General features: G+C 43.9%; 1 protein-coding gene across 6 annotated transcripts; it reads left to right on the top strand.

The window, feature by feature from the left end:
• The first annotated feature begins 12,379 nt into the window (after positions 1-12,379).
• Positions 12,380-21,814, top strand: GLRX2 (glutaredoxin 2). 6 transcript variants are annotated; one of them, XM_070255776.1, is made up of 5 exons: positions 12,752-12,833; positions 14,383-14,486; positions 16,826-16,889; positions 20,243-20,419; positions 21,537-21,814. In XM_070255776.1, the coding sequence occupies exons 3-5, from the start codon at positions 16,827-16,829 to the stop codon at positions 21,669-21,671; spliced, it is 375 nt and encodes a 124-aa protein (XP_070111877.1). In that variant the 5' UTR covers positions 12,752-12,833; positions 14,383-14,486; position 16,826; the 3' UTR covers positions 21,672-21,814. The 6 variants fall into 6 exon arrangements, with proteins under 6 accessions (XP_005608088.1, XP_023488232.1, XP_070111877.1 ...); XM_005608031.4 differs by lacking the exon at positions 14,383-14,486 and having other exon boundaries at positions 12,380-12,799; XM_023632464.2 differs by lacking the exon at positions 14,383-14,486 and having other exon boundaries at positions 12,380-12,833.
• The last annotated feature ends 2,903 nt before the right edge of the window (positions 21,815-24,717 follow it).

Below are 24,717 nucleotides of genomic sequence, written 5' to 3'. Positions count from 1 at the left end.
CACTGAAGCAGAATGTGTACACTTAACCACTGCGCCACCAGGCCGGCCCTGAAAAGCTCTTCTTTTATTTTGAAACTAATTAAAGCTTTGTCTTCTTATCTTGTAACTATGTCACGAGGGCTATTCAGTAAATATACTTTCCAGAGTTCACAAAATAAACACTAAGAGTTTGAGAACTTTTTTTTCTTTTAGATATTTTGACTGTTTGTCTGGACTAGATGTTCCTAGAGTGAGCACAAAATAACTGAATGTTTTTGTTTGTTTGATGTGGGATCTCCTTCTGATTTTCCAAGACAGAGAAAAACAGAACAAAATGAGAAGCCAGTTTCAGACAACTATGAAATTACTACTGTAAAAAGCTAATTATATTTTCTATGCAAAGAGAGAAGAGGAAATTTAGATGTAGAAATACCCATTTTAACATGTACACACACGAAAAGAATGTACTTACAACTGATTTAAAGAATGACTTGGGGGACCGGCCCAGTGGTGCAGCTGTTAAGTTCCCACGTTCCACTTCGGCGGGCCCAGTTTCACCGGTTCGGATCCCAGGTGTGGACATGGCACTGCTCAGCAAGCCATACTGTGGCAGGCGTCCCACATATAAAGTAGAGGAAGATGGCTACACATGTTAGCTCAGGGCCAGTCTTCCTCAGCAAAAAGAGGAGGATAGGCAGCAGATGTTAGCTCAGGGCTAATCTTCCTCAGAAAAAAGAGGAAGATTGGCAGCAGATGTTAGCTCAGGGCTGATCTTCCTTAAAAAAAAAAAAAAGAATGACGTGGGTCCTTGACAATTTTATCTAGCCATACAATTAAAAAGCCAGCTCTTGGGGCCTGCTCAGTGGTGTAGCTCATCAAGCCATGCTGTTGCAGCATCCCACATAAAAAATAGAGGAAGATTGGCAACAGATGTTAGCTTACGGCCAATCTTCCTCACACACAGAAAAGGTTAAAAACATTCTTAGCTCAAAGGCTATACAAAAGCAGTCAAGGCCCAGATTTGGCCAGCAGGGCTGTAGTTTACCTTATCTAGAAGATGGCAGGAATGGAGTGAGGCCAAAGCTGTAATTGGCAAAAGAGGACCAGTCACTCATAGTGGTCATTTTTTTTTTTAAAGATTGGCACCTGAGCTAACAACTGTTGCCAATCATCTTCTTCTTCTTTTTTTTCTGCTTTTTTTCTCCCCAAATCCCCCCAGCACATAGTTGTATATTTTTAGTTGTGGGTCCTTCTATTTGTGGCATGTGGGACGCCGCCTCAATGTGGCCTGATGATCAGTGCCATGTCTGCACCCAGGATCCGAACCGGCGAAACCCTGGGCCACGGCAACGGAGCACGCAAATGTAACCACTCAGGCACGGGGCCAGCCCCGATAGTGGTCATTTTTGTATAAGTGCTCAATTAGTATTACTAAGTGGTCTTGTTGTGTCTTGATCCATCATGGCAGAGAGATCTTATCTGATGTTGGTGTTCTGTGGAATTATTTATATTTAACAGGAGAATATCATGGTCTAGCTGTTGGTGCCAGTCTAGATCTTGGATGCCAAAGACAGCTTTTCTCTTTGCCTGTGAGTACGTGGAGGGCTGGACTGACTTCTCTCACTACTATTGTCCTGAGTGCCCATCTCAGATGCTGTATTCGATTTACCCTTCACGGCAAACAGTTTACTAGGTCTCTGTTTTGTCCTTGGCCTCCATAGCATGGTGGAAACTTGGTGACATTGGAATTAGAGAGACTTGTGATCCAATCTCAATTCTGTCACAACTAAGTGTGGCCTTGCTCATGCTATTTGCCTCCCTTTTCTCACTACTAATTAGAGATAGAAATACTTTATCATGAGAAGCAATACAGTGTGGTTATGGAGAGCCGGGCCCTGGAATCAGACCACGTGGATTAAAGGTCCAGTCTGTCAACTGTGCAACTTTAGACAAGTTACTTAACCTTTTGGTGCTTTGGGCTCCTTATACTATGTAAAATGGAGGTAAGAATGTATCTCTTCATAGAGTTGCTAAGGAAGTTAAAAGAAAAAAATATGTGGGGCCAGCCCGATGGCGCAGCAGTTAAGTGCGCACGTTCTGCTTCTCGGCGCCCGGGGTTCACCGGTTCGGATCCCGGGTGCGGACATGGCACCACTTGGCACGCCATGCTGTGATAGACGTCCCAAACACAAAGTGGAGGAAGATGGGCATGGATGTTAGCTCAGGGCCAGTCTTCCTCAGCCAAAAGAGGAAGATTGGCAGCAGATATTAGTTCAAAGCTAATCTTCCTCAAAAAAGAAAAAAAGAAAAGAAAAACTATGTAAAGTAGTTCCCAAGTAACCTGTTGTTTGCTAAATGAGTTTTCATATGTGAATCATTCAAATGCAGTATCTGACACATCAATAAACATGAGTTCTTTTCCGCTCTTCAAAGCGCTGTTTGATAATCTCCTTAGTACCTGGCAGAGGGTTAGGTGTGTTGACTTCATTGTTATCTAATGGAGAGAGGAAGGGAAGGAAAGGGTGGCCTTCTGCAGGCTCCGGGTGCCTTCATTCTAGCTCAGACCTCAGCACTGCTGAGAATTTGTGAGCCTTGGGATCTTCTCCTTTATCTGCTTTCTTCTTTTCTTCCTTTCACCTCAGTTGACCACACCAGTTGGACCTGCTCTATCCACAACTTCACAATCAATCTCTTTGTCAGGCACTTCCAATCTGACTTCTTCTGCCATGTCCATTCATGAGAATTTGGTCTCTGGTGGGGCCGGCCCCGTGGCCCAGTGGTTAAGTTCGCAAGCTCCACCTCGGCAGCCCAGGATTGCACCAGTTCGCATCCTGGGCGCAAACCCCACACTGTTCAGCAAGCCATGCTGAGGCGGCGTCCCACAGGGCAGAGCCAGGAGGACCTACAATTAGAATATACAACTATGTACTTGGGGGCTTTGGGGAGAAGAAGAAGAAAAAAGATTGGCAACAGATGTTAGCTCAGGTGTTAATCTTAAAAAAAAAAGAAAAAAGAATTTGATCCCTGGAAAGTTAACAATATCTTTCTTCTTGCAAATCCAAGAATCTGTGTAAGTTCCTATTCCCTCGCTTCTGTCCTCTTTTGATATTATTGATTCTGCTCTCTCTCCAGAAAAGTTTTTCCCTCCATAATTCCCCCTACATTCTTCTGTGTGGATTCCCAGAAAGGACAAAAGGTACAATTCAAGGAAAAAGAAAAGGATTTCAAAAATAGGGTTGAAAAGTTACACGTGAAATTAGAGCATGAGTGTTTGAGTCTGCATTCTGCCCCTAAGAGCGTGTGATCCTTACCGGATCAGACACGCCTCCGAGCGCACTGTGCCTATCTTTTAGAATGAAAGGAGCGAGTGCTGTACGAGTTCCCTGCAGAATGGATTCTGATTCTTTCCATTGATTTCTGCAATTAGGGGTCGCCAATGTTTGGGAAATTTATAGCAAAAGGGAATTAGAGGCTCATTGAATTAAACTTTTATTTCTTGGGAATCCTAAGGACATAAGTTATTTTGAACAAAGAGCTATAGAAAAGAGAAGTTGAACAATCTTCTTACCTTTGGTAAAACTGTTGGATATTGCATTAGTCAGGGTTCTCCAGAAAAACAGGATATATATATATGATACCATATATATATATACTTTTTTCTTTTTGAGGAAGATTAGCCCTGAGCTAACATCTGCTGCCAATCCTCCTCTTTTTGCTGAGGAAGACTGGCCCTGAGCTAAACATGTGTGCCCATCTTCCTCTACTGTATATGTGGGACGCCTACCACAGCATTGCTTGCCAAGCAGTGCCATGTCCACACCCAGGAACCAAACCGGTGAACCCTGGGCCACCGAAGCAGAATGTGCAAACTTAACTGCTGCGCCACCAGGCCGGCCCCAGAAAATACTTCTATTTTTTTTTCTATGACTTGTAATTACAAATAGAACTGAAATATTAAATTAATTATAATGAGATTATTCTACCATATGAGATATTGTAATAAAAATTCTATTATTTTTCCAAAGACAGCTGTGAATTTATTTTAGTGACAGCTAAATTAAAATAGTATATTCTGTACTAAAGTGTAATTAAATACTTTACGAATTTATCATTTATTGAACATCTACAGCATGCTAGATCCAGTTCTAGGACCTGGGACTCTGGTAGTGAACCAAATAGTTGAGGCCCCTACCTTCATGGAGCTTCTGTTCTCTGAGGAAAGACAAATAGAAATAGAAACATACACACAATGTCAAGAGGTGCTAAGAGCTCAGGAGGAAAATAGAGCAGTAAGATACAGGGAATGCAGGATGTGTTAGCTACTTTATATAATATCAGCACAGAAGGCCTCTTTGAAAAGCTGCTTCATTAGGTAAAAAAGAACTGGACTAGAAAAGAGTTTGACTGGATATCTTCCCCTTGCGTCATTCTCTTCTCTTCCATATTTGTATTGTAGAAACCCTTAAACTTTAACTCAGTATGAATAACAAGATTATCATAGTTCTCTTCTCTGAGAATTATCAGCCTACTGTTCTTTTTTTTTTTTTTTTTGAGGAAGATGAGTCCTGAGCTAACTACTGCCAGTCCTCCTCTTTTTTACTGAGGAAGCCTGGCCCTGAGCTAACATCCGTGCCCATCTTCCTCTACTGTATATGTGGGATGCCTACCACGGCATGTGGCTTGCCAATCGGTGCCATGTCCACACCCGGGATCCGAACCGGCAAACCCCAGGCCACCGAGAAGTGGAACGTGCAAACTTAACCGCTGCGCCACCGGGCAGCCCCCAGCCTACTGTTCTAATCAAATGTTATTAAATTTCCAGAATGAATTTATTTACACTATATTTATGTTGTTTATTCAATTTTAAAATTCACAAATATTTGTTTGCTTTATTTCTGTGACTATAGTGAAACCTATACAGTTTCCTGAGTCAATTTTTGTGGGATCTAGCAGTGTACAAAACAATTCCCCGCTCTTTCTCATGAAGAAGGAGACAATTAATGCATATATACCAGGCACGAAGTCAGTTGGTGATAAATGCCCTGGAGAAAAATTAAGCAGATTAAAGGTGTTGCTATTTTAGCTAAATCGATCAGGAAAGCTCCTAAGATTAAAGGGGAATTAGATTAGATTCAAGGGAATTTAATGAGCTGCATACCTATTGCATTGTTGCTCACACGTTTGTATCAATCCTTACATCGTAAAGAGTTAGAGATTCGGTGGCATACGACTACCATTACGGCTTTTCTTTGAAATGCCATCGAAATTTCTCAGTCTTCAGTCTGTACCAAATTATGTTCCTAGATTGTGGCTGTGAATTTGCTTACTCACAGTCTGTTTTACTCACCTACATCCATAGTTAAAATTTTCTATACTATTAAGTGAATTTTTAGTCTCAACTATGATTCAATTCACCAGTAAGGTCAAAAATATAGCTCCTCGCTCATTCTCTTGGAACTCATAAGAAAAGAAAGTAAGAATAAAAACACAAGTTTAGCTCCCTCTTGACACAAGAAAACAGGAGAGAGCAAGCAACATTGACCTCTAAAGAGAGAGAGAGAAAAGACAAAGCTTCAGAAAGCAAAGGTTCAGAAACAGCTGTCAAGAAATGCTGTTTGTTCAACGCCAGATGGCACTCTGAGTTATTAATTTGTCTTGTGCAAGGCTTACAGGCGACTCGAGAACTCTAAAAAAAAATCATTTGCTCACTCTTCAAAAGAAAACAGATTTTCTGGCCTTATCATTCTAAGTCTGTTGACCCTGAGACTTAAGAACACACACTTTATGGATATAAAAATGATATAGAAGGAAGGAAGTTGTGCTTGGCAAGAAATAAAAGCATTTTAGGTAAATATTTTCATTAGAGCATACTAGATGCCAATTCTTCAGAGAATTGAAGTGGTCAGGTTATCACATTTTTAACAGCAGTTCCCTAATCTATGATATATCTTTTGTTTCCTTCATAAACACACTCAGAGCATACTTGGCTCAGAAATATCCTGCTCCCAGTTCCTCCAATTAAGTATCAAATACTCACTATCTGGTTTTCTTTCTCCTCATCTCCAGGCTCAGAATATTTAAATATCTTTCAGTTTGACACTTAACAATTCTGAATAAGTCTTTCAATACTCCTTTCCCTTCCTACTGTGCTGGTGAATATTTTAATTTCGCTAACAAATTAGAAACCTGAACTATATGCCTTCGTGAGTATGAGAACTTTAAATAGTATCTGATACCTCCATTGTTTATGGCTTTTTATTCCTAGGTTTCTATAAAGAGACCAGATAGATCCTTGTGGTGTAATAAAAACATATATTTAGTCTTTGTTCCTGGTTTGGTTCCTGGCACAGAGCTCCTAAAACCCTTGGAATTTCCTGAGTCATTCAAGCATCTTTTGTTATTCACAACACGCCCCCTTCTGTGGTACCTCAGTCTGTGTTAATAAGGTGACTCATGGTGAGCCCTTACTTAGTTTTCAAAGGAAAGGCTGGCCTGCTTAGAGGTTGGACTTTCAAAGACCGCCCTCCCCCAACCCCAGGGAAAGGAAAAGGGGTTGAAGACTGAGTTCAAGCACCAAGGGTCGATGATTTAATCAATCATGACTCAGTAATAAAACTTTGATGAAAACTCTATTTTTTTTGTGAGGAAGATTGGCCCTGAGCTAACATCTGTTGCCAGTCTTCCTCTGTTTTTTGCTCCAGGAAGATTGTCGCTGAGCTAACATCCGTGCCAATTTTCCTCTATTTTGTATGTGAGATGCTGCCAGCATGGCTTGATGAGCGGTCTGTAGGTCCGTGCCTGGGATCTGAACCCATGAACTCCAGGCCACCAAAGCAGAGTGCACGAACTTAACCACTAAGCCACCAGGCCAGTCCCTGATGAAAACTCTTGAATGACAAGGTTTAGGGGGAACTTCTGGGTTGGGGAACACATTGATTTGCTGGGATAGTGGTATACCTGGAGAGAGCATGGAAGCTCTGTGCCCAACTTCCTCCTATACCTTGCTCCATGTGACTCTTCCATTTGGCTGTTCCTGAGATGTATCCTTCATAATAATACTAAAATTGTAAGCATAGAGCTTCTCTGAGTTTTTTGAGTTTTTCTAGCAAATTACTGAACCTGAGGGGAGGTCATAGGAACACCCAAATTTGTAACTGGCTGGCAGAAGTGCAGGGTAGCCTGGAGACCCAACTTTCAGCTGATGTCTGAAGAGAGGCAGTCTTGTCGGATTGAGTCCTTAACCTGTGGTGTCTGTGCTGACTCCAGGTAGTTGGCGTCAGAAGTGAATTGGAGAACACCCAGTGGATGTCAGAGCATTGGAGAATGGGGTGTTGTTTGGAAAAGTGAATGATCCTTCCCAAGCTTTCCTGTGAAATAATTGTAGGGGAGGAAGATTTCCTCTACCCTCTGGGTCCTTCTGGCTGGGCTACGAATTAAATTGGCATGAGACAGAGTAACAGGAGAAAATCAAACAAAGCTTTGTAACATGTGTACATGGGAGAGGCTCAGGAAAACTGAGCAACTCACCAAAATGGCAGAGGTTCTCATCTTAAATACCATCTTCAGCTAATGAAAAAGGGGGATATTGGGGGGTGGGGCTTGGGGCTTTAAAGGGGAGCAAGGCAATTCACATGGAGATGGAAAAGCAAATGTTTGGTAAATGGAACTTTGATAAGAGTGGGCTTAGCAAGGATCCTCCCAGTCTACTGGATACCAAGAGTTATCTATGGTGATGGTCTGTCCTGGGGACAGGGCTTTATTTTAAATTTCTTTTAGGCAGTCGGGGGGAGGTCAAAGTTTCTTTCAGAGTCGTTTGTTCTTAAAAATAATCAAGGCAAGGCAGAGAGACACATTTTGCGGTGGCCAATGCTTTTTTTTTTTTTAAGATTTTATTTTTTATTTTTCCTTTTTTCTACCAAAGCCCCCCGGGTACATAGTTGTGTAGTTTTAGTTGTGGGTCCTTCTAGCTGTGGCATGTGGGATGCTGCCTCAGCTTGGCTTGATGAGCAGTGCCCTGTCTGCGCCCAGGATTCGAACCGGCAAACCCTGGGCCACTGAAGCAGAGGGTGGGAACTTAACCACTTGGCCATGGGGCCGTCCCCAGGGATGGCCAATTCTGATCTCTCACATAAGAACGTGTTGTAATTTTTGTACTTGTAGAATGAGAAACTGTAATCGCAGGCCCACCAGGACCAGTTCAACTGACCACATCTCTTATCAACAGAGTGATTAAGAATTGCCTTTCAGAAAATGTGCTAAGTCGTGGAGCCAGAGCATGCACAGATGGAGAACTCTTGACTTGAAATGACTGCGGAACCAAAGATTCTCCTCCCTACCGAACCAAAGGAGCTGGACATGACTGGAACTTAAAAGTTGGACTCTTATCAGAAGCAAGGGGTCTATCATTCAGAAAGATCTGCTGTTCAAATTCCTTCCCCACCTCACCATAAATGTTTAAAACCTTACTGTAAAAGTTTAGAACCTCATCATAAATGTTTAGAACCTTACCATAAATGCTTGAAGCTCACCAGTCAAAACCCGTCCTACCAGCCTTTCCAGGTGCCAGCCTGTTCTCCCTAACCTCTTAAATTTTGCCCCAAATCTTGGATCAGGGAGACAGATCTGAGGGCACACATCCATCTCCCTGCAGATCCATCTCGCAGAATAAAGCTGATCCCTTTTCCCAAAGGCTGATGCTCTAATTAATTAGCTTGTTTATGCACATGAGGCAACAGAATCCCAATTTTGTGTGGTAACAAAACTATATTGCCCAAAAGCTTACAGTGAATCTCAGTAGTGGTTTTAAACTAACGTGATGTTTATTACAGCTGCAGTATATTTGGGGAAAAAACACACGGGGAGATATTGTTCAGTCTAAGACAACACATGGGCACACCCGGGAGGAAGAGAATTCCTTTACCAACTCTAGGTTCTTCTGGCTGGTCTATGAATTAAATTGATGTGAGACAGAATAACAGGAGAAAAGCAGACAAAGCTTTATAACACGTATACATGAGAGAAGCCCAGGAAAATGAGCAACTCGCTAAAATGGCCAAGTCTGCCACCTTAAATACCACCTTTAGCTAAAGACAAAGGAGGATGTTGGGGGTAGGGGTTCGGGGCTTCATAGGGAAGGAAGGCAATTCACACAGACACGGAAAAGCAAATGTTTGGTAGATGAGAACGGGCTTAGCAAGGACCCTCACGGGCTACCAATAACCAGAGTTATCTACGGTGATGGGCTGTCCTGGGGACAGCACTTCTATCTTAAATTCTTTAAGGCAGGTAGGGGGAAGGTCAAGGTTTCTTTTCAAGTCCTTGGTCTTAAAAGTAAGGCAAAGAGACATATTTTGAGGTGGCCACTTCTGATCCTCCACAGGCAAACACAAATTTGTTTTTACCTTTTCAAATGGGGGCACTTAACAAAGTAAAAATATGACACATCTTTATGAACCATAAATTTCACACCATGTTCAAAAAATTGGAGGGCCAGCATGGTGGTATAGTGGTTAGGTTTGCATGCTCCACTTCAGTGGCCCAGCGTTCACTGGTTCGGATCCCCGGTGTGGACACGGCACCACTTGGCAAGCCATGCTGTGGTAGGGGTCCCACATATAAAGTGGAGGAAGATGGGCACGGATGTTAGCTCAGGGCCAGTCTTCCCCAGCAAAGAGAGGAGGATTGGTGGCAAATGTTAGCTCAAGGCTAATCTTCCTCCAAAAAAAAAATTGGAGAAAAGATAGAATGTTATCTTTTATGGGCAGGAACTTTGTCTGGATCCTGTGCCTAGAATAGTGACTGACATAGCAAAGGATGAATGAAGTAATACAGTAAAACAAAAACAGAAAATGAGTATAAAGCAAAATTCACAGGATTTCGATAAAATACACAAGACTTCAACGAAATATCAGGCTTTCTCTAGGCTGTTTTAGGTTATGTAGTTGTAGTAGGCTAAAAAAATGATCCTTGGGGCTGGCCCTGTGGCAAAATGGTTAAGTTTGCATGTTCTGCTTCAGCGGCCCGGGGTTCACCGGTTCGGATCCCAGGTGTGGACGTGGCACCACTTGACAAGCCATGCTGTGGTAGGCGTCCCACATATAAAGTAGAGGAAGACGGCCCTGGATGTTTGCTCAGGGCCAGTCTTCCTCAGCAAAAAAAGAGGATTGGCAGTAGTTAGCTCAGGGCTAATCGTCCTTAAAAAAAAAAATGATCCTTCCCCCAAAGTATCCAGGTGAAACCCCTGGAACCTGTGCACATTACCTTATTTGGAAAACTGAGTCTTTGCAGATGTAACTGATGGAACATGAGAGCATCCTGGATTATCCAGGTGGGCCACAAATCTAATCACGAGTGTCTTTATCAGAGACAAACGAAAGTCAGTGTGAAGTTGGAGGCAGAAATTGACGTGATGTGGCCACAAGTCAAGGAAGCCAAGGAATACCTGGACCCCTTAGAGAGGTTGGACCCTCTACAGAGGTCCTCCCTTAAGGGCCTTTTCAAGTAGATCTCATGATTTATTGATCTTAGTGGCTTTCAATCCTAGACAGGGAATAAACCTGCTCTTGATGTCAAACAAAATGTGGGAGCTTTAATTGACAATTTAAGAAATAAAAAACAAGTTTGAAAGAACGTCTAAAGTTATGCCAATTTTAATTGATACCACGTTGAGTCATAAAAAAAATTATAGAACTCAAGGCTGTATTTACCAATATATTCTCTCTTTTTTTTAAAGATTTTATTTTTTTCCTTTTTCTCCCCAAAGCCCCCCAGTACATAGTTGTATATTCTTCGTTGTGGGTCCTTCTAGTTGTGGTATGTGGGACGCTGCCTCAGCGTGGTTTGATGAGCAGTGCCATGTCTGCGCCCAGGATTCGAACCAACGAAACACTGGGCTGCCTGCAGTGGAGCGCAGCGAACTTAACCACTTGGCCACGGAGCCAGCCCTATATTCTCTTTTTTTAAACCCTTTTTTGTTTTTTAAGATTGGCACCTGAGCTAACAACTGTTGCCAATCTTTTTTTTTTCTGCTTTTTCTCCCCAAATCCCGCAATATATAATTGTATGTTCTTTTAGTTGTGGGTCCTCCTAGTTGTGGCATGTGGGATGACCCCTCAACATGGCCTGGTAAGCAGTGCCATGTCCGCGCCCACGATCCAAACCAGCGAAACCCTGGGCCACTGAGGCAGAGCGCAGGAAGTTAACTACTGGGCCACGGAGCAGCCCCACCAATATATTCTTGATCATTCCCCATGGTATACACACAATAGACGTTAATGAACAGCCCACCTACTTCTTAATGTGCTATTGCAGAAATCACAATTATGACCCCAAACCATCACTTCTTTAGCTATCCAATGAAGCACAAAGAAGTTGAAAATTAAGAATATATCATGCTAAAAAAAAAGAATATATCATGCTTAATTCAGGCATAACACTTTTGTCTGAAGTACTTTCATTTTGGGACCCCTTTTAAAAAATCTGTCCAGGGGCCGGCTCCGTGGCCGAGCGGTTAAGTTCATGTGCTCCGCTGCAGCGGCCCAGGGTTCGGATCCTGGGCGCGGACATGGCACCGCTCGTCAGGCCACGTTGAGGCGGCGTCCCGCATCCCACAACTAGAAGGACCTGCAACAAAGATATACAACTATGTACGGGGGGCCGGTTTGGGAAGATAAAGCAGAAAAGAAAAAAAAGAAGATTGGCAACAGTTGTTAGCTCAGGTGCCAATCTTTAAAAAAAAAAAAATTTAATCCTAGATCATGTAAATCTGAAAAGCATTTGGATTAGTTTCTAAAAAAAAAAAAAATCTGTCCAATGAATTCTGTGCTCCACATAGGCCATCTATCCTTTATTAAAATTAAATTGCTACATGGTTGTTTCACCTCATAATAGGCTTTATTCTGTAAAACCATTTGAGACCATAAGGTAAAATCTCACTTCAAAACAAAAATAATACAGTAAATTTCCTAAATAGCTATCTTTTGATGAAAACACAACCAAACCAAACCCCACAACACTACAGATAACATATCTTAGTTTTTAAAGTTAATTTCGGATTTATGAAGAATGACCTCACATGATTTGGGGTATTTTTACAACTACTTTTCATCCTTCTATGAAGCAATGAACATAGCTCCTTCGAAAGTAGGAAAAGAACTGTCAGAAACAGAAGTTCTAATTTTGCAACTTGGTAACTTGAATCTTAAACTTTGTTGAGCATCAAGGATCAAAAAGGGTCTGGATCGATCTGATAATTATTTAGAATTTGAGACACACCGTTTGACCTCTGACCTTAACAAACATATTTTGATGTCCCCAGTAAATAAAAATGAAGGCCCACCCACTCATCTTACCCAGCGACGCACAAAGGGCTATTATTACCAGGACTGAGTGGCACAATCTTGTCATTAGCAGCGCTCGCCTATTTTCAAAGCCATAGTGACACGCCTCTGGGCTATTTTAAGTTCTAGCTCCTAATTTCATTTTTATTTTGAAAACACAATCTTTGTTTTCTTTGGAATGAACATTCCCCATTGGATTACTTTTTTCTTCGAGTTCTGAATGTGAAATCCAACATTCCCACGATTTCTATGCGTTCTCCATCCATGGCCTCATTGGAAGATGACACATTTAGGCTCTTCCTTCAGCAACACCGGGACCCGTCCCACAGGAAGCTGTGACGACGCTGCCAGCCTTTGGGAAACACCCCAGGCTCTCTGATTGTCGCGGACAATCATTGTTTTTCTTCCCGTTTCGCGAGCACGTGGGTCACAGTCTCCACGCGCTGAGCCTTGATGAGGGTCTCCAGCCTGAAATGAAACAGGTGCGGGGCAGGGACGAGCCCTGGAGACCAGCAGGTGGGGCCTCGGCGGCACGGGGACGGCTGCTGACAATGGGCGGGACCGCGGGGACGCCGCGCTCCGGGGAGGGGCTCCGGGGCCGCGCGGAGGAGCCGGACCAGCCCGGCGGCGCGCGGGCAGCCCGGGGCGGGGCGAGCAGGCCCGGCGGGCGGTCCCGGGGGGCGATCGGCGGCCCTGCGTGGCTGCGGCCGCGCTCCGACCATGTCCTGGCTCCGCGCGGCGCGGACGGGGACGCGGCTCGTCTGGACCAGGAGCTGGAGCGGCGCGGCGGCCTCGGGGTAGGGGGCGCGGCGGGGGGGCGCCGGGGGGCCTTGGAAGGGTGGGGACGAGATGGTGCCCTCCGCGGTTCTGTGGACCTGAGGATCCCGTGACGCTCAGGTTGGAAATATTTGAGTCGTGTTCGCTTGAACCACTGCCCCCCCGCCTTGATTCCCAGGTAAAATACAAGATGCCCTGATAAATTGGGATTTCAGACAAACAGCGAATAATTTGGTCCACATGTATCCCAAATATTGCACGGGACACAGACTACACAGTTATTCGCTGAGCATCTGAAATTCTAATGGAATCGAGCGTTCTGCATGTTTCTTTGCTAAACCTGGCAACCCGGGCGCAGGAGGTGAAGGTGACGCTTCCTGCTAAATGGCCAAGTCTTTGAGGGTAGGGACTGCGACTTATACAAGTCAGTGTCGCCTCTGACTAGAGCAGGACAGTGAGTTCCCTCCGCTTTCCCGCTTCCAATACCCCGCGGCCACCAGGCCTGCGGTGGAAGACCCACTGCTTGGCTGATGCTGGGTCCGCGCGGCTGGCCCGCAGGTCTCGCAGAGATCGCAGATCTGTGCCCGCCCCTGGGCATCCATCCCTCAGTCTGGGAGTCTCTTTCTACCTGCTTGATCTGGCAACTCCTACCAGGTTTGCGAGAATCTGGGAACTCTTGATTAACTCTCTATGCGAAGCTAGCGAACCCCCTGGGAAGGTGGTCATCACGTGGTGTAACTGTTTGACTGACAGGTCCTTGAGGCCCCGTCGTCGTGTTTCTCCGGTGATTAGTATCTCCGAGGCATTTAGCGCTTTTGCCTCCTTGGCACATAGTAGGCGCTCCATAAAGGTGGCCTGACTAGTGGTTGCTTCATCAGTGTTGAAATGAACCGATTGTTGTGCACTTACTTCTCCCATGATGCCCGTTTCCTTAACAGCTGATGACTTTCGTCAGGCTCAACTAGACTTGAAGGTGAAAGGGTGCCTTCCAGAGCTTTCTCTTTTATCTGGCAGAGAAGGGGGTGATATTTCAGAATGCATTTCCTCCTTCCTCTCACTCCCCAAGAAAGCATTCCCCTATGCAAGTTCTACTGGAACAGCTGCTTCGGTAGTAAACGCATGGTGGATGCACATGTGTAGTACACGGTTTGCGGATGCTGATGAAGGCTGCGCTTGAGATAAAAGAACTTATGTTCTTAGTTGATAACCAAATAGGGAGCTGATTTATTCCACCAAAGCTCCTACTCAGGTCCAGGCTGATGCTGCTTAACCTCTTTTTCTGGTTTAGGCTCCAGAAACTCAGCTTGCTTTTTCCTTAAAGCTGCACCTTCTACGCTCCTCCCAAGCTGGCTGCAAGTCTCTCTAGCTGGATGCTCCTAACCACATCCTAAGATAAGCACACAGGCCCTTTTTATTTTAAAGGTCTCCTTGCTAATCTATTGGGAAGGAAGAATAATAGATTGTAAACCTGGGGAGTTATAATGTTCCCTTGGAGGGGTCTGTCTCTAACTGTTTGTCCTTACTGAAGTGGATGTTTGTTAGAGTGCCCTTCCTCTGAGTGTGCAGGTGTGGCCATGTGGAACAGATGCTCATCCTCCAAGGATAACATGTAGAAAGCTATTTAAAGTGGATTCTTAAAACCGAACTAGGGCTGCCCGTGGCCGAGTGGTTAAGTTCGCACACTCTGCTTTGGTGGCCCAGGGTTCGCCTGTTTGGATCCTGGGTGTGGACCTACACACTGGTCATCAAGCCATGCTGTGGCGGCATCGCACATAGAAGAACTAGAAGGACCTCCAGCCAGGATACATAGCTATGTACTGGGGCTTTGGGGAGAAAAAACCAAAACAAAACAGTACTAAAATTTCATGCCATACAGTAACAAGAAAAGTTTTCATTGGTACCTTTGAAAAAAGGTAACTAAACATTATAAAAAGTAGCTTACTTTTATATTTAACAACATGTACATTTTAAGTGCATTCACCAAGAATGAATGAAGCGTTTGGGGGGAGAAATTTTTCTATCAAAACTTGACTTTTGGGACCAGCCTGGTGGCACAGCACTTAAGTTCGCATATTCTGATTCGGGGGCCCGGGGTTCGCCAGTTCAGATCCCAGGTGCGGACATGGCACCGCTTGTCAAGCCATGCTGTGGTGGGCGTCCTACGTATAAAGTAGAGGAAGATAGGCACGGATGTTAGATCAGGGCCAGTCTTCCTCAGCAAAAAGAGAAGGATTGGCAGCAGATCTTAGCTCAGGGCTAATCTTCCTCCAAAAAAACAACAAACAAAAAAACTTAAATTTTGCCAACTAATCATAAGGAGACTATTTTCTGAAACATTTGAAGCTTTAATTCTTTATCTTACTCTCTTAATCCTTAGCTATTTGGATAATTCTCTTTTAAGGTCTCTATTATCTCATCCCTTTGCAAGATTTGTGATTTCACTCTGCAGTTGGTTTGCATCGTGATGTTCCAGCAGTGCCGTAGGGCCTGGCTGATCACGAAAGATGAAGTGGATGGGGACAGGTTCTGGGGATGTGCAGAGATTTGATGACATTAAACTGGTCAGTTTTTTAGTGAATATTTTCCTGTTACAATGAATGCCTCCTTTTACAAGCTCCTAACAGCTAGATTTTGGATGATAAGTGTGGAGATGATAAGAGTCCCTGTAATCAAGAAATAATAGTAATAATGTCAAATGGTGTTGAACATTGACTGTGTTCAAGGTACTGTTCTGTTTTCTGTGGATCAATTCATTTAACCTTCACACAATGCTTTGGGGTGGGAGCGGTTATTGTTCCCACTTAATAGATTGGGACACTGGGAGCTATGGATCACTGTGGTTGAGATACTTTAGTTTCCTCAAAATCCTTGAATCATTGTAAGTTCTCTGTTTCACACAGTGTGCATGGAGTTTTGGCATGCTTTAATAGGAAAATGGGAACTATGTTTTTTTTTTTTTTTTTAAGATTTTATTTTTCCTTTTTCTCCCCAAGCCGCCTGGTACATAGTTGTATATTTTTTAGTTGTGGGTCCTTCTAGTTGTGGCATGTGGGATGCTGCCTCAGTGTGGCTTGGTGAGCGGTGCCATGTCTGTGCCCAGGATCCGAACCGGTGAAACCCTGGGCCACCGCAGCGGAGCGCGAGAACTTAACCACTAGGCCACAGGGCCGGCCCCTATGTATTTTTTTTTTTTTTTTTTTGAGGAAGACTGGCCCTGAGCTAACATCCATGCTCATCTTCCTCCACTTTATATGTGGGATGCCTTACCACAGTATGGCTTGATAACTCGTGCATAGGTCCGCACCCGGGATCTGAACTGGTGAACCCCCGGCCACCTAAGCAGAACGTGCGAACTTAACCTGTGCACCACCGGGCTGGCCCAGAACTATAATTTTAAACCAATGCTCAGGTCCTATGGCCAATCATTAGCAAAGACTATCTGAAATTTAGTGTTCAGAAATGACTGTACCAGGCTTTAAACACAGTGAATGTGGTTTTATCAAATAACTCAGGGCATCAGGAGGCTAGTTAGAGAAGGACACCGGCCCTTCTGGTTTTAGTAAACAAATCCTTTGTAAACTGATATTTTGTACTGATAAAAGTAAAACTGGTTTTTCTGTTTTGTAAGTCTGGATACATATTTGCATATCAGGTTTTCTTCAAATGGCTGTGATCTGATATATTGCCTTGAATGTTTAATAAACTGCGCTGCCTTTTAAAATTCCTTTCAGGATGGGGAACATCACGTCATCATCTTTGGGGAATTCAGCAACAGCTCCTGTGAATCAGATCCAAGTGAGTGATGCGGGAGATGGAAGAGAAAACTTTCTTCTGTAGAAAAAGAATTGTGGGGGCCGGCCCAGAGACGCAGTGGTTAAGTTTGCACATTCCACTTTGGCGGCCCAGGGCTCGCCAGTGCAGATCCCGGGTGCAGACATGGCACCACTCATCAAGCCATGCTGTGGTAGGCGTCCCACGTATAAAGTAGAGGAAGATGGCCATGGATGTTAGCTCAGGGCTAGTCTTCCTCAGCAAAAAGAGGAGGATTGGCGGCAGATGTTAGCTCAGGGCTAATCTTCCAAAGAAAAAAAAAAAGAAAAAGAATTGTGTCTTACACATTTAATAAGCTCATTCAGTAGCCAAATATGATATAGTTCAGCAAATGAATTACTAAATTACTATATGTTTTATAATCTGCTATCAAAATAATCCATGTGAGAAAAACGTTCTAGATCATTTTGGTAGTCAAAATTTATGAGATTTATTGTTAGTGGAGTCCTCACTCCCTCTAAGTTGGGTCTATGAGGTTGGTGGCTTCTCTCCATCATACCCACCTCAGGTGTACGTTGCTACCAGTCAGGCTGCCCTTAGCCAGGAATGCTATTTGGTTTTGGCCTGGGAAGCTGTTTAACAGCTCTTTTCCCTAACGTGGACCCTAGTATGCCGTAGCTGCTCCATAAATGGTCCTCTCCAGGGTACTGTGCACTGCTGTGTTCTGTTTTCTTTCACTGCAAAGCCCAGTTAATTCTGCCTCAGAAAATGTCTCTTCTATGTATGTTTTTCTTCCCTTGCAGCCTACAAGACATACTCACTTCTCTTTCTCTGTTCCTTACCACCAGTCACCACCACATACTTATTTCTGCCTTTAGTTTATTTGGCTAAAAAAGTATTCACTCATAGCTGTTGATTTTTTTTTTAGGAAGATTAGCCCTGAGCTAAAATCTGCTGCCAATCCTCCTCTTTTCTTTTTTTGCTGAGGAAGACTGGCCCTGAGCTAACATCCATGCCCATCTTCCTCTATTTTATATGTGGGATGCCTACCACAGCATGGCTTGCCAAGACATGCCATGTCCGCACCCGGGATCCGAACTGGCAAACGTGCGCACTTAACTGCTGTGCCACTGGGCCGGCCCCATATTGAATTTAACAGCAATGCTAGAAACCTATTGTGAGGGAGTGACCTCTTTTAAAATAAGAATACAAAATCATGAACTGTTTAGCCAGGGTGGGGTTAGAAAAGGTGAGAAGGAGAGTTTAACAAACTTTGACACTGTCATCTTATGTTTCAGCTCACTTTGGGATCTCTGCATCAGTGTTGGTACTGCCTAGCAGCCCCCAAGATGCTCATGTCTCTCTAAATGATGGTCTCACTGTGCCTGTGACCTGAGGCCACACAGGGGAGGCAAGAGCACTGGCTTTGGTGTTGAGACAAGGTTGGGTCCAATCCCAGTGTTATGAACTACTCAGGCTCAGTTTTCTCATCTAGAAAGTGGATTCAAAAGACATCTCTGGTATGGCTGGCTTTCCCTGAGACAGACTTCTCTACTAAATATTATGAGTAAGCAGAAGAGAAAGCATAAAAATAGACCAACTTGCAGATAGCTAGACAGTGACCTGGAACCCTTCAGACACCCAAGGGCGGATATAACTTCTGAATCACTTTGCCTGGATTTTCTCTCTGATTATTTTCCTTCTTCTTCTTCTTCTTTTTTTTTTTGAGGAAGATTAGCTTTGAGCTAACTGCTGCCAATCCTTCTCTTTTTGCTGAGGAAGGCTGGCCCTGAGCTAACATCCGTGCCCATCTTCCTCTACTTTATATGTGGGACGCCTGCCACAGCATGGCTTGCCAAGCAGTGCCATGTCCTCACCCAGGATCTGAACCGGCGAACCCCAGGCCACTAAAGTAGAACACGTGAACTTAACCTCTGTGCCTCAGGCCTGGCCCCTTGTCCTTCTTCTTGAAGGTGCTGCTTGTGACCACGTAAGAGCAGCCTAGACAGATGCCCGGGTGCTAGACCTTTCCATTCAGAATCTCTTAAAGGACCTGGATGTTCATAGATTTAGAAACAAAACAAATTTCACAGGTGATGCAGATGCATAGAAAAGTCTCGTGGTCTTTGTGAGTTAGGCCTGGAGAGCAGTTTCCAGACCAGGCTGATGTCATTAGAATCATCTGGGAAGGTTTTCAGAAAATAACAGTTTCTGACCTCTGCCTCAACCCCATTGAATCAGCACTTCCGGAAGTAGCTTTTCCAGGAGCAACAATATAAGAACATCTTATCAATACAGTAATGGCAGTTTTTTCCCTATAAAGATGTACCAGAAGGTGGGGCCTGCCCCGTGGCATAGTTAAGTTTAGTGTGCTCTGCTTCCCTGGCCTGGGGTTCGTGAGTTTGGATCCTGGGCACAGACCTACACCACTCATCAGCGTGCTGTTGCATGCTGTTGCGTTGACTCATGTACAAAATAGAAGATTGGCACAGATGTTAGCTCAGGGACAATCTTCCTCAAGCAAAAATCGGGGAGGACTGGGGCAGGCATGGTAGCATAGTGGTTAAATTCGCATGCTCTACTTTGGCAGCCCAGGGTTCGCGGGTTTGGATCCCGGGCACGGACTTTGACCGCTCATCAAGCCATGCTGAGGCAGCATCCCACATACAAAATAGAGGAAGCTTGGCACAGATGTTAGCTCAGGGCCAATCTTCCTCACCAAAAAAAAAAAAAAAAAAAAGACATACAAGAAGGAATGGAGGTTGAGGTGTAAGCTCTTTATACCTGGATCAGTAAAAGCCTTAAATTTTAAAGAGAACCATACATCAGTCCTCACAACTGAAAGTTAAGGAAGGTCAGGGCTTAACTCCTGAACACCTGCTGAATATTTGAGCAGCGGTATAACAGAGATTAAGGGTATGGACTATGGAGTCAGTCTTGCCTGGGTTCAAATCCTAGCTCTGCCACTTATTAGCTGAGGACCGTGAGTAAGCTGTTTCCCCTCTTCTGTGCCTCACTTTCCCCATCTGTGAAGTGGAGATGATAATAGGACCTATCAGGATTGTGGTGAGGTTTAAATGAGGTGTTGAGAATTGTGTGGGCGCACAGAAGTGTTTGCTGTGTGTGAATTTTCTGTGGTGGTTATTACTCCATGCCAACATGTTCCTTCTGTTACATCCTCTTTTCCTAATCACAGTCCTTTGTGATGAACACGATTATCCTCCATCTACAGATGAGGAAATAGCTGATGGAGATTCAGTTTGAGGCCTGAATCAGGAGTCTCCAGAATCCGTACTGTTTCCACTGCATCGTGATTTCTTTCCGAAAGGTGATATCTAGAACTAAAATTATATTTTTGTTTGTTTGTTTTACTTCAGGAAACGATTTCTGACAATTGTGTGGTGATTTTCTCAAAAACCTCTTGTTCTTACTGTACAATGGCAAAAAAACTTTTCCATGACATAAATGTTAATTACAAAGTGGTGGAGTTGGACATGCTTGAATACGGAAGCCAGTTTCAAGACGCTCTTTACAAGATGACTGGTGACAGAACCGTGAGTATATCTTCTGCGGTGTTTTTCCCCAAAATAGGAGGTGACCTGGATCACCCAGAGCCTAGACCCTTGTGTGGACAAGAGAACCAGGCATTCTCTGGGAATCTTAGCTTGAAAAAGAAATGACAGTGCCGGCAACCAGACTCATGCACTAGGAAACAGCAGAGTTAATTCACTGTATTTTTATTCTTTCTGTATGTATATGTATGTGTGTCTGTGCGTGTGTGTGTGTTTTCACTGGGACGGATGGGGTGATGGCGTTGTTTGTCAGGAGTGCTTGTCCATGAATCTTTGAGGTCCTTCTGGAGCTCTTCTCAGGATGAAAATATCCTTCCTCCCTTTACTTGGACAGGACAGACCGGGTCAGTCTCCCATTACTATGCTCATAGGAGTGCTTTAGTGCTCCACATTTTGAGATTCTTGAAATTTGTGCATTTTTCCTTAATATGCATTATCAGAAAAAATTTACAATGTCGCCATTTTCTTTCTTGTTTATATTTGCATGGAAGAAGGTTATACTGTGCTTTTTCCTTTTAGTAACCAGCTGTAAGAAAGAACACCTGGGGCCAGCCCTGGTGGCCTAGTGGTTAAGTTTGACGTGCTCTGCTTCGGCAGTCTGGGTTCAGTTCACAAATGTGGACCTACATGGCTCATGTCTGTTAGTGGCCATGCTGTGGCGGCAGCTCACATACAAAACGAGGAAGATTGGCAACAGATGTTAGCTCAGGGCAAATCTACCTCAGCAAAAAAAAAGAAATAAAAAAGAACCACTTAAACGCTATTGATTATTAGAGACCGCTTTATTTTACCTTTTATATACCATAGCAATTAGGAGGAAGGGCTTGAGAGTCAGATTGTCCTGGGTTTAAATTCCCCCTCAGTCATTTGCTATCACTGTGATCCTGGGCAAGTTCTTCTGCCTCATTTTCCTCCAAAATGAACATAAAATTAGTACCAACCTCAAGAGTTGTAAAGATTTAAATAGGTCATTTGTGACAGAGCTTCGTATGGTTCCTGGCCCGTGAAAGTACCCAGAATATGAGCATCTGCTATTATTATGTGAAACGGTCTTACATTTCTGACACTAGCGTGACCTCAACTTTTGTTTATCCAACAGGTGCCAAGAATATTTGTCAATGGAACTTTTATCGGAGGTGCAACGGACACTCATAGGCTCCACAAAGAAGGGAAATTACTTCCACTAGTGCAGCAGTGTTACTTAAAAAAAAGTGAGAGAGAAGACTTTTCGTGATGTCGGTGCTCCTCACTTTGCCAGTGAAATGTCAGTTATTTAAAGTGATAATGCCTTTTCAATGTTGGAGGATGTTTGAAGTATGTGAATTGTGTCCCCAAAAAGTTGTAAAAATAATGAACAATAAATCGCTGTGGAATCGTTGTCTTCCTACTTGCCCATTCTTAAGCAAAAGGGATGATATTTAAAACTGGAGGAGTGGAGTTGTATCAAAAGATAAGGAAAGAATGTGTTTTATTAGGAATTTGCATAGGAATTTTACAACCAAGAGCTAGAAATTAAGCATCTGGGATTCTTTATTCTGTACAGTTTTCAGAAGGGGTTAACTCCTAGCCTTTCGTAGCGCTCAGTGGTGAGGACTCATTTAGGATGTACGATGTAGGGCTCTCCCAGGGATGGTGAGCTCGGCAGGAATATCCTTGTACTGTTTTGTGACAAGCCTTCACACTTTGTACTGCTAGAGAAACAGAAGTATGTTAAATTTGTAGGATGGAATGAACTTTATTTCCATGGAATGACTCTGTAGTTCCAGAGAGCAGACTTGTACCTATGAGCAGAAATCAGAAAGGTCCTTGAGTTCTGTTGAGAGGTGGAGCGTTCTGCTTTCCAGAATGTGTTCCAAGACTGTCGGAAGGGATCTAGTCTGAATGGGAGGTTAGGCTGACGGTCCCTAAAGTCACTTCTGATAGAGCTATTCTTCTATTCTGTGACTGGGAATACTCTTCATACGGAGTTTATTTCAGATAAACTTAGCAAACAAGATTTATCCTGTTGGAAGTCTTATTTTAGAATAATTGCAAATACTTTAGATGCTTTATTAATGAAGTCAGTAATTCCAGCTTTCTATCAAGAATGTTTTAAGTGCCTGAGAAGCACATTCCAAGCTGATCCCATAGAGTCCCACGGGGCGGATTACCAGACGCTGGGAAGAGAAAACTTCCCTAGTGGTGGGAGGAAGGTGGATTTTAAGAGAAGTGAAGTGCCGGCCCAGTGGCGCAGCGGTTAAGTTCACATGTTCTGCTTTGGTGGCCCGGGGTTCACCGGTTCAGATCCCAGGTGCGGACATGGCACCACTTGGCAAGCCATGCTGTGGTAGGCGTCCCACAGATAAAAAAAGTAGAGGAAGATGGGCACGGGCTTGAGCTCAGGGCCAGTCTTCCTCAGCAAAATAGAGGAGGATTGGCGGCAGATGTTAGCTGAAGTTTAGTCTCCCCCCCCACCCCGCCCAACCCACCTCCAAAAAGAGAGAAGTGGAATGCTTCTGCTTTCTGGTCAAGATGGACCCAGGAATTGGGATGGTCCTGCAGAGGACAGCTGGTGGCTTCTTTGGCCATTTGCCATCATTGATGCTTCCTACATAATCTTATTAGACTGCCATTAGGAGACCTTGATAAAGCAAGAACTTGGACTATTTCATTCTCCTGTGATAAATTAGAACTATGGAAGGGAATAGAGAATGGAATGTCCTTTAGTCCTTTATTTTGCATTATGTTATGAGAAATTTTACATGCTTGCTATGTTGTCCATTTTTTGTTAGAGTAGAGGAAGTCTGTTACCTTGTGTGATACTGTAATTTATAGTAAATATCTATTTGGTCTTCATCCCATTCCTGGCATACAGCTTCTAAAACCTTTGAATTTCCTGTGATGAGAGCCATAAAAGTGTCTTTTATTATGTCAATGAGGTGACTTTTGGAAAGCCCCTGAGGGTGGGGTGGTTTGCCGGGGGAACCGACCTTGTCACTAGAGGGTGTGAGCTTTCAGCCCTTCCGACTTGGGGGGAGGCTGGGGCTGGAGATTGAGTTCAATCACTAATGGCCAATGATTTAATCAATCATACCTATGTACGGAAGCCTCTATAAAGACCCACCAGGATGGGGTTCGGAAAACTTCCAGGTTGGTGAAGATTCCGGGAGACTGACATGCTGCAGAGAGCATGGAAGATCCCCGCCCTTTCCCCATACCTCGCCCTGGACATCTCTCCCAGCTGGCTGTTGCTGAGTTATCTCCTTCTATAATAAATTGGTCATCTGGTAAGTACGATTTTCTGAGTTCTGTGAGCTACTCTAGCAAATTAATTGAACCCAAGGAGGGGGTCATTGGAACCCCCAATCCATAGCTGGTCAGTCAGAAGCACAGGTGACGACCTGGACTTGCGATTGGCATCTGAAGTGGGGTTGCGGGGGCAGTCTTGTAGGACTGAGCAGCTGCCCTGCTGACATGCCAATCCCCGAAGACTGACAGCTTGTTTTAACTGGAGGCTCGTTACAAGGCCTAAGGGTAACGGATTTGGATAGGGGTCCACAACAACCGCTAAATCCACAGGAAAAAATCAGAACTGGTACTTAGATTGAGTGTATCTATTAGAACAAGACAGGGAAGCGTTCAAATCACTAATCACACTTACTAGATGTGACCAGTAGGTAGATGACTTAATCTCTTAGAACTATGTTTTTTTCTGAGGAAGATTAGCACTGAGCTAACACCTGCCATCAGTCCTCCTCTTTTCTTTGCTGAGGAAGACTGGCCCTGAGCTAACATCTGGGCCCATCTTCCTCTCTTTTATATGAGGGATGCCTGCCACAGTATGGTTTTGTGAGTGGTATGTAGGTCCGCACCCGGGATCCAAACCAGGGAACCCTGGGCCACAGAAGCGGAACATATGAACTTAACTGCTGCACCACGGCGCTGGCCCTATAAGTTCTTTTTAAATAAAATATGGATAATGCCATCTTCCTATACTATTTACTTTGATAAATGGAGATAACGTAAATCACACAGCATGGTGCTTAGTCTAGACAGCGTAGACACTCAATATGTAATGGCTATTATAATCACAATGGCTCAGAAATATGGCTTCTTGTGGACCCATCAGGGTTTTCCAAGATTCTAGCTAAGATTTTAGGGGGATTTCCATTTCTTCTTTTCCATATGTCTTGGTTTGGGCTGCTATAACAAATTTCCCATAGACTGGATGGTTTAGACACAAATATTTATTTCTCACCTTTTTGGAGGCTGAGAAGTCCAAGATAAAGATAATTTGTTTT

Source organism: Equus caballus, chromosome 30 (assembly GCF_041296265.1).
Source record: "Equus caballus isolate H_3958 breed thoroughbred chromosome 30, TB-T2T, whole genome shotgun sequence".
Lineage (NCBI taxonomy): Eukaryota > Metazoa > Chordata > Mammalia > Perissodactyla > Equidae > Equus > Equus caballus.
Note: the sequence above shows the minus strand (reverse complement) of the source record. Positions and strands in the feature narration are given on the sequence as shown.